This window comes from Nanorana parkeri, unplaced genomic scaffold, assembly GCF_000935625.1.
Source record: "Nanorana parkeri isolate BGI_ZX_2015 unplaced genomic scaffold, ASM93562v1 scaffold256, whole genome shotgun sequence".
Lineage (NCBI taxonomy): Eukaryota > Metazoa > Chordata > Amphibia > Anura > Dicroglossidae > Nanorana > Nanorana parkeri.
The window spans coordinates 1,213,589-1,227,501 of NW_017306524.1; the positions used below are offsets into that span (position 1 = coordinate 1,213,589).

The window sequence follows — 13,913 nt, forward strand, 5'->3', positions numbered from 1 at the left end:
CAAGAGCAGTTCCTCTACACCAGGGGTGCCCACAATTTTTTGTGTTAAGATCTACATTTAAAATGACGCGCTACATGAGATCTACCAACGAAAAAAACACCTCCCTCGCTCTCTCTCTCCTGGCTGTCTCTCCTTGCTCATCCTTCTGGCTGTCTCTCCTCTCTCTCTTTCCTGGCGGTCTGTCCTCTCTCTCTCTCCTGGCTGTCTCTCCTTGCTCATCCTTCTGGCTGTCTCTCCTCTCTCTCTTTCCTGGCGGTCTGTCCTCTCTCTCTCTCCTGGCTGTCTCTCCTTGCTCATCCTTCTGGCTGTCTCTCCTCTCTCTCTTTCCTGGCGGTCTGTCCTCTCTCTCTCTCCTGGCTGTCTTTCCTCTCTCTCCTGTCCGTCTCTCCTCGCTCTCTCTCCTGGCTCACCTTGCTGTATTTTGCAAACAGTACAGTGCAACAGGCTGTGTAAACTAATATTCTTTGATGTAATACATAGCACTTCAACCACCAGTATATACCAGAAAGGTGTCAGGGAGCTTGGCTCTGCAGACTAAGGCTAATAGGTAATCATGTGTGCACAGCTAAATAAATATACCAAAATGGAATAAAGGGGCCACCATTCACACCCTTCGTTATCTACCAGCATCAGCTTTGAGAGCTACTGGTAGATCACGATCTACCTAATGGGCACCCCTCCTCTACACAGTGTGAAGGCAGCAACATTGTTTTGCTGGGAAATAAATAAATGTATGCATGTGGAGTGGGACAGAGAGTGGTGTAAGTGGAGTTCCGTAGTCCAGCAGGCAGAGCTTGCAACACTTATTTGGATTTCAGTGCAGTAAAGGCATTGTGTCATGTCAAACAGGAAGTAAGAAGCACAAAGGATTTCAGAAAACTCAACTGTATTTTTCTTTTATTTGCAGCATTTGTAAAGGGAAACTACATTGTAAAATGCATGTCTTGCAGAGATTTCCCGAATAGGTATTTTTTTTTGCCCTGGAAGAACACGTTTTCAGTATTAGTTATGAATTGAAACCTAATTGGGCTAATGCATGAAAAGAGGAAAGATTGATCATGTTGTCCTCAGCAGCCAATCAGAACTGTGTCCAGATCATCATCTATTACAAAACATAGACTAGCAGTTTATATGCTCATCTTATGTAATTTAAAAGAAAATTATGCCTAGACAGTCTGAAGCTTACGCCAACCAATGCATCTTGGTCACAACCCATCCCCAGCCGGGTGATGTGATGGTGCTGCAACTTACTCTAATAAGTCCATTCTTTTGCATACTTTGCTTTCTCCTTCTGTTAGCAAATATCTAGTGTTAGATTGATAGCACTGTACAGTGCAAGAGAGTCTGAATGGCTGCTCGGCCACCCTCCTTGAGTCTGAATCTTGCTGTGCAGGGGATTCTAGAAAGCATATTTAAAGACACACTTGAATACTTGTATTAACTGGATTAAATGTTGCTCTTTTATATGTACCTGAAGTTGAGCTTTACTAGTTTTTTCAACCAAGTTTTTACAGGTGAACCTCTGACCTTATACATTTTATGCTGGCAGATATGATCTTCAGATATCCAGAAGAAGATTGTGAGTCATTTCCACTACCTGAATCTGTGCCTCTCTTCTGTCTTCCTATGGGAGCTACCATTGAATGCTGGGCTCCCAAAATCAAGTACCCGCTTCCTGTCTTTTCTACGTTTGTCCTCACTGGCTCCACAGCAGAGAAGGTACAACCTACTACTAGTTAGCTATTCCATGACTTCTGTACATTTACATGCCAAGTAAAGCAGTTCTTCTGCATATTAGATGTATCTAGAAGAGAATAACCACTATATTCTGCAGCAGAACTGTATTACAAAACTGGGTAACTGCCCTGATGATTGCTTTACAACCAGTATGCAATAATGACTGCTATGCTTGGTAGCTAACTTCTACAAAAGAAAGGTACTCTTTTCTTTACCCTTCTTGCCAAGTTTTTAGGTGGCTACATGTAGCGTCTTATATTATCAATGTTTTGCATTACTAGGAGACCCTGAACACATTAAGTTTTTGAGTAGTAAGAGAGGAAGCTGAGCTGTTATCTGACAGCAACAGCATAAGCTGATAGTGACTCTAAGGGATCAGCAAGAAATGTACAAAAAGGGCGTGAGGGTGTGGATTGCAATGTTTGCACTCTCTGTATTGGGTCTTGTAAATGTGACCACGGCTCTCTACCAGTTTTTCCATCCTGGGCTCTACTAACTAATGCTTCATGGTATTTTGGTTTTGAAAAGGAATTCCGGAGATCTAGTTATAAGGGCATTCTACTCAGTGCCAATGAGAATGAGCTGTTTATTAAAATACCAGCTAAATGCTGCGTAACCAAATGTCACTTGTTAGTCTTTGGAAAGCCAGCACAGTGCAGAAGGGAAAGTCCTAGGGAAAACTGAAAATGTTTGTTACGTATTGTCAACACATCATAGTGTTGGTAATACATTAAACATTTTCCTACAGATCATACATAGAGCAGAGGAGGGGAATTTATTATTATTTACACAAACTATAACTAAGAATTTTTTATATTTTTTACCATATAAACTAGTAAGTGAAACTTTGCAATAGAGAATATCAGTAACAGGCTTGAGCTAACCGTTTTGGGATTGTATTAATAAAAATATTTGAACCATAAAGAGGAACGTTGATTGGGACCTTTTGATCTATTAATAATCCTGTTTGCCACATCTTCCTCCCATGTAGTTAATTTATCAATAGGGGGAACCATACTCTACTAAACAAGCTCTTGGTAGAACCGAGCATTTACGGGAGTGTCACAATGTTGCTATTAAGTCCTGATACCAGTCTTCTCCTGAGCTATGTCTATAGAAGATATGTAAGCTTTCATAAGCAAGGTCCTCTTGATTCGTATAGTAAACCTGGGTATATACGCTTCGAATTTGAGACGGTTCTTGATGAACCGGCCAAAATGTGAAGCGTGGGTGCTGCTGTCAGCATCCCTGGCCGCTGTCAGAATACAATATAAACAGCGGGAGGTTCCTCTTTCAACGCTCGTAAGTGTTAATAGAGGATTCTTTTCTGTTTTCTTTGTTCAGCTGGCAGGGTGAATGAAGAAAATAGAAGCGTGTATACTCAACTTAACTGTACTTTCCCACTGGGCCTTGCTCATCACTCTATTGCCCCTATTGCAATGGAATTCCTACCTATTGTTAGAAAAGCCAATTCATAGTTTTGCATCTGTTTTACTTACCAAAGAGATGTATATAGACCTAGGGCACATAGCCAGTTGTTTTTATTGTATATTGTGTATTTAAAGATGTGTTTACTGTAAGGTTATGGAGGTCACTTTTTACTCTTTTTATCATAACCATTTTTAGCACGTTAATGCAAACACATCTTCATTGTTCAACCTGTAAAGTTTTGACATGATTACAGTAATATTTGGTTGGCTATACCCTGGCAGATCTTTGTAAGAATGTTCATACAAAACAATCTATGGTCGAAATTGATAGTCGATTTGACCCCATTAATTATTAGGAAATCAAAGGAACGAACTTTTCTGAACAAACTTCTACTGTTGAAGGGCTAATTGTTAGACTAAAGATGCCAAAAAAAGCCAATTGTCACTCACCTAAGTGTAATAAATGATCTGCTGATTTTATCAGCTTGTGCATAGGGTAAAATCAATTGATTTATTCAACTGCAATATGCATAGATATTAAAGAGACAGGATACAAGTCCAGCTGTATATGATTATGGCTTTAATCGTTAACTAACTTCTTGATCTCATCCTTGTACTTTCACTTGTTTCCTTACACCAGGTTTATGGCGCTGCTATTCAGTTCTATGAACCATACAACCGCGAAATGCTGTCTGAGAAACAGATGAGCCAGCTCGGGCTTATTACAGCTGTGGAGAAGAAAGTAATGACTTCTAAAATGATCAATACCAACAAGTGCATCTGCCTGCTCTCTCACTGGCCCTTCTTTGATACCTTTCGAAAGTTTTTAATGTTCATCTACAAGCTCTCCGTGTCTGGTCCTCACACACTTCCTATTGAAAAGTAAGTAATTGATGCATGGATGTCCAGACGGAATTCAGCCAGAACTGTTGAATTTACAGAAATGGTTTTAAAATGCATTTTTATTTAACAGGTTATACTATATTTGAAAAAAGTTTCACATTTTTGAATTTTTTTTTTTTGTAACAGTCTATAGATCACGTTAACTGCTGCAGCCTGCCAGCTGCCATTGTCAAAATGCTTCCCTCTCTCCCTGTGAAACCCAATGACATCTGAGTTGACAGGCTCATTTTTATAAATAAATCCATGTGACCACTGTGATTGGCTACCATAGCGAGCTCATTATGGGGAACCAATCAGGGCAACTCCAGACCATTACTTGAGGCCGAGAGACTTCAGTGACAATGCAGTTTTTGGCAAAATGGAACATAGATAAATCTTTGCTTAGTACGAATCATTGCTCTATGGAACGTTAATCTACAGACTGTGAGTGGGAAGAGTTGGTAGCATTGGAACTGGTATTGTTTTATTATTGATGTTTCAGAAAGCTGCCATGCAAACATTTTTGTTTTCAGTCCATTTACACAGAGTAATAAGGATGGGCTGAGACATTAGAGCAAGTGTGGAAGGACTTTTTTTTTAATTGACAAAATGCAAGCAATGCAATAGCACTTACCCTTCTTTTTTCCCCAATTTACTTTTAGACATATTTCACACTTCATGCATAATGTCCCTTTCCCATCTCCTCAGAGGCCAAGAATCCTTGTGCAGGTAATTGTGTTTTATGTACTCTGCTGTAGATCTTCTACATAATGTTGGTAGTCTTAAAGGTACACTCCAGTTAGAATTGAAAGGTTGAACTTTGAATGCACACAGGGAGTTCAACCCACTTTTTTAAAATCCAGGCATTGCTATAGTATTTAAACCATATCTAAACCCAATACCAAAATGTAATATATTTCAGTATACCAGTCTGTCGATGTAGAGACCTATAAACACAGAAGGGTGACAGTCGAGATGGACCTAGTGGTCCGTTGAGTTTGCCCCTTTTATTGGTTTTTATTTTTGTCTCATTTTTAACCTTTTAATTACATTTAAGTTCTTTTTTTTACCTTTATTTTTCACTGGTGATCCTGCAAGTAACACACTTTTTGTCCTTGAGTGACAACACTGAATGCACTGCATTAATTGAGGATCATTGTTGTCACCCTAGACTGCGCTCCTGATTTGAAATACAAAAACTTTCCCCTCCCCTTATCTCCATTACATAGAGGGAAGCTGTTTTGTGGTTTCCAGAAGATGGCTGCAAAGGGTGATAAATTGTTATGAGGTTCAGTTCAGTGCAGAGGAAGTTTCAATGGCACAAATTTTTATCACGATCAACAGTTATTTTTGATACTTGCAGAATACTTAGCCTGAATAAAGGAAATTAATGCAGCCACCACATCTAAGGACATGTAAGCTGCAATATATAAAATTTTTATTCTTGTGTTTAAATATACGCCCATTCCTTTTTGTTGGCAAATTGGAAACCTATTTTCTTAGTCAGCAAATGAGCAAGTGTCATCGCTCCAGGCCCTCTCAACCTGCCTGGTCTGGGCGTGCTGCAAGAGGCTGCATCACTCAGCTGTAGATCCCCAAATTCTCTCTGAATTTATGCTGACGCTGCCCTTTCTTCTGGAGGGTGGTTACTTTTGTTCCCTATGGTCCCTGTGTGTGTTGTAAAGTAGTCACCGCTCATAACTTACTCCCGTGATGGTCTACAATCTCATATTTAATTTACTAATTTGTATTGAGATTGTAGTCCGTCGCGGGAGCGAGCTTGGAGTGGTGGCTACTTTATAACACCAGGGGTGTGGAAATTTTTGAAAAAACTACTTGTCCAAGGAATAAAGCGGGGGCCAAATCTACTTGTGCCTCATGACAATCTACTTGTCCCAATACAAAAAAAATTATTTTAACCAAAACCGTATTTAGTAGTGCTAAGAAGCGCTTCTCATTGGTCAGTGCCCTCAGGTGACCGCGTTGACCAACAAGTGCTTGCAATTTGCGAGCGAAATTCAGAATACATGGAACAGGTACAGATAGATAGTGGACCAAAAGGTAGATGTACCTATTTTCACGACATGCACCGTACAGTGTTTTCAACCGTGATCGTGTGGGATCGCCCGGGCGGTATTGCAGCAGGTAAACGCGCAATCTGCCTGGCACAACTGGGGTGCCATTAGAAAATAATGGCACTGACAGCACGATCGGCGGTGGTGTCCGATTCCGTGACCACCCAGCCATTCGCTCGGTTTCGTGCACGATGACCGGGCAGTCACGGATCGCACACCACTGCTGATTGCGCTGTCAGTGACATTATTTTCTAATGGCACCCCAGTCGTGCCAGGCAGATTGCGCTTTTTCCTGCTGCAATACAGCCCTGCCCGTGCTGTTGCACACGATCGCAGTTGAAAACACTGCACGTTTATTCGCATGCAGATGGGGGCAGCAGGGCTGGTTTTCATTTTTTTCAATTTTTATTTACTTTGTAAAATGCTTTCATTTGTTTTATTATTTTTACTTTTTTGCCTTTTTTTATTTTTTACATTTTTATTTAGTTACATTTTTAATTATTATTTTTTACTTTTTTTTAAAACTTAACTGTATTGCTATCACACAGGGGATAACAATCCCCTGTGTGATAGCATTTGGAGGTGACAGGTACTCTTTATTGAAGCACCGCTCCCGGCGCTCGGAACTACATGTCCCGGGGGATACAAATTCCACACCCCTGAACACACACAGGTATCATGGGGAACAAAAGTAGCCACCTTCCAGAAGGAAGGACAGTGTCAGCACCAATTCAGAGATGATTTGAGGATCTCCAGTTGAGTGATACACAAATAAGATACATGTTTGTTAATACTTAAGGTACTTGAATGCTTTTTTTAAAATGTAACTCCTGAGTTTAGTCTCACTTTAAGTCTTCCTATTGGTCGCAGAGGCTACCTTGTGTTAAAACAACAATAAGCAGCCTTGTTTGGGGTAAGAGGGTGAGGTTGGTAATTAAGCAGCCTATATTTTGGGCTCTACTGGCTGCTTTGACATGTGGTTTTCTTAAACGCAACTACTACTTTTGCATTCTTTCATCATATGTTCAATATGAGTAGGCCAGGTTCTACGGTTTTAATTTTAAGCATGGAGTTTCAAAATGTGCCTTTTGTTATCATAATGATCTATCATGCAAGGCATTTGTTACAGAACAAACTTTTTCCTGCATATCACATGCATTAAGATCGGCTTCTATAGTCCTTGTTTTATATTTTTCCCTGCAAACGCTTCCCCTTCTCTAGTTAACTTATATGAATCATAAATTACAGCTACACTTTTGTGTTTAGTAAAACATTCTTGCTAGACAGTTTGCAGGAATATCAGCAGAACGGTGAGGGTTTTTACTTAACGATTGTGTAAAATAATGTTTTCCCTTTTTTCCATTGCAGTTATCAGCACATGATACATTGGTTCTCTCCCAGCCTGTGTCAACTCCATTACCACTCAGGTAGCCTTATTATTGAAAGAGTAATTCTCTATGTTTTTGCATTTGTCATCTTCAAGCCCCTGGGCTTATGTAAATGCATCTGTAAACTACTCACCCCTCAGTGTCCTTGCGTGTCACTAATCTACTAACTGACATATAGCAACTTCCCCCATCTCTTCAGGGAAGCCTATCCCACCTCAACCTAACCATTGAACCATCACGTTCTCAAACAATTCATCTCCACACAGCTACCTCCTCATGTATCACTTGCCCCTCCCTTTTAGATTGTAAGCACTTAGGGGCAGGGCCCTCCTTACCATCTTTTCTTGTATTGTGATTATACTAGCTGTATAACTCCCTACTGAGTTATACAGCTAGTTGGCATGGTAGGGTGGGTGGTGTGGGCACACATATATTTTTTGGTTTAGGTTTCAGGATCTGGACAACAAATTAGATGCTAGGTCTTTCCATGGAAAGAAAGTAAAAATATGAATTTGTTGTTAGTGCTATAAACACCTATTTTTGAAATCCTGCTTTTCATTTAGACTGGAGCTCTTCATTACAAGTCTGTTCTAGTCAATATTTTAAGCCTGAGTTTGCGGAAATGGAAAATATAAGTATTTCATCCTACGTGAAACTGAATGCAGTAGGCAGTCATCCACACAGGCAGAGACCGCCCAACAACTATTTAAGGGGAAATATGAAACAATTGCAGTTTGGCAGTTCCATGTTCTGTAGGTCAGAAGGTCTTGTTTTCAGCACACTGCACGGAAAATGGGAAGTGAAATGGGTTAAAGTTTATCTTACCACCTTATAAGTGATTTACTAACTGTTTTAACTTGCCAGTTGGTTTAAATATAATGTTTATAGTTTTAAGAGACTCTCATGGCTGATCAGATTCTGAATTTTACCCTCTACAGTAATTGCTTGACGTGCTGGCGCAGTCATTTTCTCCATTGTATTTTGAAGAACATCTTTCAACTTTAAAACAATGCTAAGCATGTAGTTGTTGTAAAGATGCATGAAGTCTAAACTTTTAGAAATGGAATGTTAAAGTGTATGGACATCCACATTTTTTGTTAGGTTTTGGATAGAATTAAGAGAGGTTAGAATACCTGTTGGGTCTTTTACAGGGCTCTGTATCTGTCACTGATACCTAGAGAGATTTCCCCTCTCTGTCACTGTTACAAGAGATTGAAATGACAGGAAGTGAGGGAGAATCTGCTATAGGGGCACAGATGGTAATAAATAGCTAGTGGGAGTTCTGGTTTTCCCCTACTATGTTACTAAGTAAAAATGTTTGTTTTTTGGTCTGTGCTGCTGTTTTTAGATTTTACCTCACTTTCTGTCTGCTTAGACCATTATTACTAGACCGTAAGTGAGGGGAAATCTCCCTAATGGAGCCCTGGTTGAGAGTAAAACCTGACAGGGGTTCTAAGCCTTTCCCACTATATCCAAAAGTTTTGTCTGAACATACACATGTAAGTGCACCTGTATGTAGACATAAGGGAATTGTCATTGATAACGTGTTTTTAAAGGGTATTTCTGAATAAACGTGCTATGAACATAGTGTGGGTACAGTATAGAGGAAACTGTAAAATTAATTGAAAACTCAACAGGGAGATTGTAAGCCTTTCAAAATTACCACAGCAGTTGTGTAGATTTGGCCGCTGGAGTTCCTGAGAGAGTTCCTGAGAAAATGAGTCTTGCTTAGTTTCCTTTTAAAAAAATTTTTGAAAATGAAGAGTGAGCTCTCAATTCTTTCTATTATCACAAATGCCCTTTTAAAGTTCATATATGCATAGAATCATAAAACTGTAGCTAAACCACGCCTTACCACTTGACTGAATGGTGAACAGAGGGTTGCATATAGTTTACTTGTGTTCGAGTCTTATCTGTTCCATGCAAAGCAAAGCTTGTGTCATACAGTGTGTCATACAGCGGTTCTCACCATGGAGTCAGTGCACAAGCATGGACTGGCTAGCACATAGCTTTTCTGACAGCAACAGTAGTGTCATTGTTGGATATGGTAAAACAAAGCTATATTTCTTCTATACAAGCTTTAATCAAGTCAGTAATAAGACTGTATTGTCGTTTTTTGATCTGAAGGTCTGTAGAGGTCATGGATGCAGGATTTACTTTAGTTTTTGTGTTTTGTGTGCATGAGTCTGTTTTTTGTTTCTTGCAGTGGAGCAAATTTTAGTACACTGGTGATTAACCTGGGGCCAGAAAACTGTGCCACCTTACTGCAATTTGTACTGATAGAGAGCAAAATCCTCCTTCATTCCCTGCGACCAGCGGTTCTGACTGGAGTGGCTGAAGCCGTTGTGGCTGTAAGTATTCACTAACTTGTATAAGGCTGCACACTGCTATTTCTTATACAGACACAGGTGCTGCTGCCTGCTACACAGAGCCTTTGACACTTCTGGAAGTGTCAAAGTTGAAAGAAAAATGCAGCTTGTTGTATTCTCATAGAATATGCATTGATCCTGAAATGGAATCTGTGGCAACAGGGTCATGTTGAATGTGTGAAGTCTCACCTTGTATTATTTTTCCCCAGCTTAGTCACCTAACTCACACAGTATACTGTATGTTGCTTTTTATCTTTATGTCTGTGTGCCGTAGAAACTGAGATATAGACTTTGACAGCTTACTCCTTTTCATTCCCGACCATGATCTGCATAGGAGACAGCCTCTTGACGGCTCTTATCTCACTGTTCCTGCACTTTCCCAACAAAAAACAAGGTTTCCCTTCCAGTTCTAGTACCTGTTCTGATTCTTGTTAGAGCATGTCCCTTCCCTTTGCATTCCTTTGATCTTGCTTGTGTTTGGAACGTACAGAGAGAGTGAAATAAGAGCATTCAATCAAGAGTCCATCTCCTGTGGTTTGCAATGAAGCGGAGCTGTCCAATTGACGCTTGTGACATGTTTCTTCAATAAATAAGCAAAAGGATGTAATGCTTTTGACTGAGTGCTGGTGATCTCAGTCTTTACGGGAATGAAGAGGAGTAAACTGTCAAAAGTCTGTCTCAGTTTGTGCTTTACACAGAAGCATGGGATAAAAAGCATCATATACTGTGGGGATGTGAATGACTGTGCTGTGAAAAATAATGCAAGGCGAGATTTCTTCTGTAAATGATAGATAAGAATGTTTGGGAAAAAAATGTTACTGTTTATGGCAACCAGTCAGCATCTAGTAAAATGTTATTTATTTCCCGATAGGAAGTTATGTCAGCATTTTTCAGTGCATTCAGCTGTATTTCCAAGTCACCATAGCAAGCTCATTGCATATACAGGCACATTAACATAAAAGGGTGCACAAATGAAATGACCATTCCTAACCAGAAGAAAGTTAGACTAGCTCACCTAACATAGCATACCATTCTCACAGCCAGTATTAGCTGAAGCATCATTTAAAATATACTTTTGTTGCCTACAGTTAGCGGTTGTTTTTGGAAAGTTCTTTCCAAATGCCGGTCATAAGGCATTAGCGCCCCTAGATGGCAATAATCAGTATAGGAATAACTCATCAGAGCCATATAGGGGTACTAATGTTGTGCAAATGACATCCGCCTAGCTAACTTTTATAAATCAACCACAAAGTGTTACAATGCATTATGTTCTCAATTCAGCAACGTTTGTTGTACAATTTATACCAAAAGGCATCTTTCCTCATTTACTTTATGCAAATGTCACAGGCTGGGCTGTTAGACTACACACACATGTGATAAAAACATGATGGGCAGGTATCGTCACAGTGATTTCATGTCAAAGCCTGAGGCTCCCATAGCATAACATATAATTAAATAGAATAAGTCAGGAATGGGATATTTGGTCCGAGTCCATAAATTGTTATAGTGCAGTGCATGCTGCCAGAGCTCAGGGCTGATAACACTCTCTGGGCTACTGGAAGATGGTTAAACTGTAAAAGCCTTTCTTTTCATTCATGTTATCTGACTGAACCTTTCACACATGACCGTTTTCCGAGTGTTCGTTATCAGCACTGAGCTCAGGCAGAAGATACTACTGACATTTCTTTTGAAAAGGAAAAAAGAAGTAAAAAAGCAAATATCAAAAAATTCTGATTATTACAGTTGTCCATGGGTGACTGGTTCTCTTTAGAATTCTGAATTATATACATGCTGCTGACAGGCTTCTACCTCGACATCAAGTCCTCATCATATGTGCAATGGGGAAGATTTAGAAAAATTGGAAGAATCGCCTACAGGAACTAATGACATTTCTCTAATTTTGTCTCTAGATGATCTTCCCTTTCCAGTGGCAGTGTCCGTATGTTCCCCTGTGCCCATTGTCTCTGGCAGGAGTACTTAGTGCCCCTGTCCCATTTATTGTCGGTGTGGATTCTCGGTACTTTGATCTGTATGACCCACCCCAGGATGTTGTGTGCGTCGACTTGGACACAAACACGATTTACACGTAAGTGTTAGAGGGAAATTCCGTTTTCTTATTGATGGATCGTATTTGCCTTTATAACATTAAATAAAACATGGCTGATCATTTTACATTTTATTAGTACAAAAGTAAAAGGTTATTGAATGTTTGTTTTTTCTTTTTTTTGTGGCTAGGCAGAAGAATAGTTTTGTTTGCACTAAAAGCACATTTCATTTTATATTGATATACAGCTAGGTCTGGAAATAATTGGACACTGACAACATTTTCATAATTCTGGCTATATACGTCACCACAATGAATTTGAAATTAAACAACCGAGATGCATTTGAAATGCAGACTTTCATCTTCAACTCAAGGGAATAACAAAAATATCATATGAAACTTTTAGGAATGGCAACCCTTTTCATACGCAGTCCCCTTATGTCAGGGGCTCAAACGTATTTGTACAAATTAGCACAATCATAAATAAAATGTATATTGTTAATACTTTGTTGCAAATCCTTTGCAGGCAATGACTGCTGAAGTCTGAAATGCATGGACATCTCCAAACACTCCGTTGTGATACTTTGCCAGGTCTTTACTACAGCTACTTCAGTTGTTGTTTGTTTGTGGGTCTTTCTGACTTTTGTCTTGAGCTTGTAAAATGCTTGCTCGATCTGGTTGAGATCAAGTGATTGACTTGGCCATTGTAGAATATTCCGCTTGTTTGCCTTAAAAAAAATCCTGGGTTGCGTTCGCAGTATGTTTTTGGGTCATTGTCCATCTGTAAAGTGAAGCACCATCCAATCAACTTCGCTGAGTTTGGCTGAATCTGAGCAGACAATATATCACTATACACTTCAGAATTCATCCTACTGCTTCTGTCTTTTGTTACATCATCAATAAACACTGGTGATCCAGTGCCGTTGGAAGCCATGCATGCCCATGTCATCACACTGCCTCCACTGTGTTTTACAAATGATGTGGTATGCTTCAGATCATGACCAGTTCCAAGCCTTCTCCATACTTTTTTCTTCCCATCATTCTGCTACAGGTTGATCTTAGTTTCATCTGTCCAAAGGATGCTGTTCCAGAACTGGGCTGGCTTTTTTAGATATTTTTTCGCCAAGTCTAATCTGGCAGTTGTGTGTAAGCTGTGTGAAAGGGGCCTAAGCCCAAATTCTTTACTCAACTGTAACAAAATGTATTTTGGTAAACAACCAAAATAACAAAACTTGTGTCAGTGATCAATTATTTCCAAACGTAACTGGATAAAGCATAATGAATGTGTATCGAGAGAAATGCTGTAAATAGAGGATGGTTTCAAAAATACTAAAATGTAATCGTTTTTATTTAACATTTAAAGCTAAGCTCCAGGCGCAAAAACTTTTGTTTAACCACCTTAGTAGCAGAGCAATTTTGTCATTTTTGTGCATTCATACTACAATCTGAATTTTTGGATAGAAAATTACTTTACCCCCCAAACAATTATCGATTTTCTGAGCAGAGGCACTGAACAATAGAAAAAATCGTAGCTGCATTTTTTTTAAGTCGCACAATATTGGTGCAAATGTTTGTAAAATCAATATTTCTCTCCCGTTCATTGAAGGACACAGGGAACAGATCGGAGATCCTGTACTGTAGGGTAATATCGCCACCTGCAGGAGAAGGACGCTAGGCACAAAACTAAAGACCAATCACAGCCTAGGGGCGGCCCCTGCCGGTGGCCTAGACCCCCCACCTGCTGACAAGTCTCCAGTTTTTTGCCTAGCGTCAGGAGTAAGGAGCTAAGAATTTTTTTTCGGGTATTCTTACCTGCTTCTTCCTGATCTTTTTCAGTGGAATCTTCTAGCAAGTGTTGTCCGGGCGACAGGCTGGATGTCCCGGATTCTTGGAGTCTCCCCGGGACGACCGACGATCGCATGCAGGCCCGCTCCGGTGGGTCGGCTGCGACGATCCCGCTCTGGCGGGGTGGCCTATGGGTTCGTCCC

The 13,913-nt window shown here is 39.9% G+C and overlaps 1 protein-coding gene across 1 annotated transcript in view; it reads left to right on the forward strand.

Annotated features, from left to right (window-relative positions):
* DENND4C (DENN domain containing 4C) overlaps positions 1–13,913 on the forward strand; it is a 102,896-nt gene that overhangs the window by 36,232 nt on the left and 52,751 nt on the right. Inside the window, exons 5-10 of the mRNA XM_018556865.1 lie at positions 1,550–1,719; positions 3,808–4,049; positions 4,712–4,778; positions 7,493–7,551; positions 9,719–9,863; positions 11,792–11,967. Of these exons, the coding sequence (XP_018412367.1) occupies positions 1,550–1,719; positions 3,808–4,049; positions 4,712–4,778; positions 7,493–7,551; positions 9,719–9,863; positions 11,792–11,967 (859 nt within the window). The remainder of the gene's footprint in view (positions 1–1,549; positions 1,720–3,807; positions 4,050–4,711; positions 4,779–7,492; positions 7,552–9,718; positions 9,864–11,791; positions 11,968–13,913) is intronic.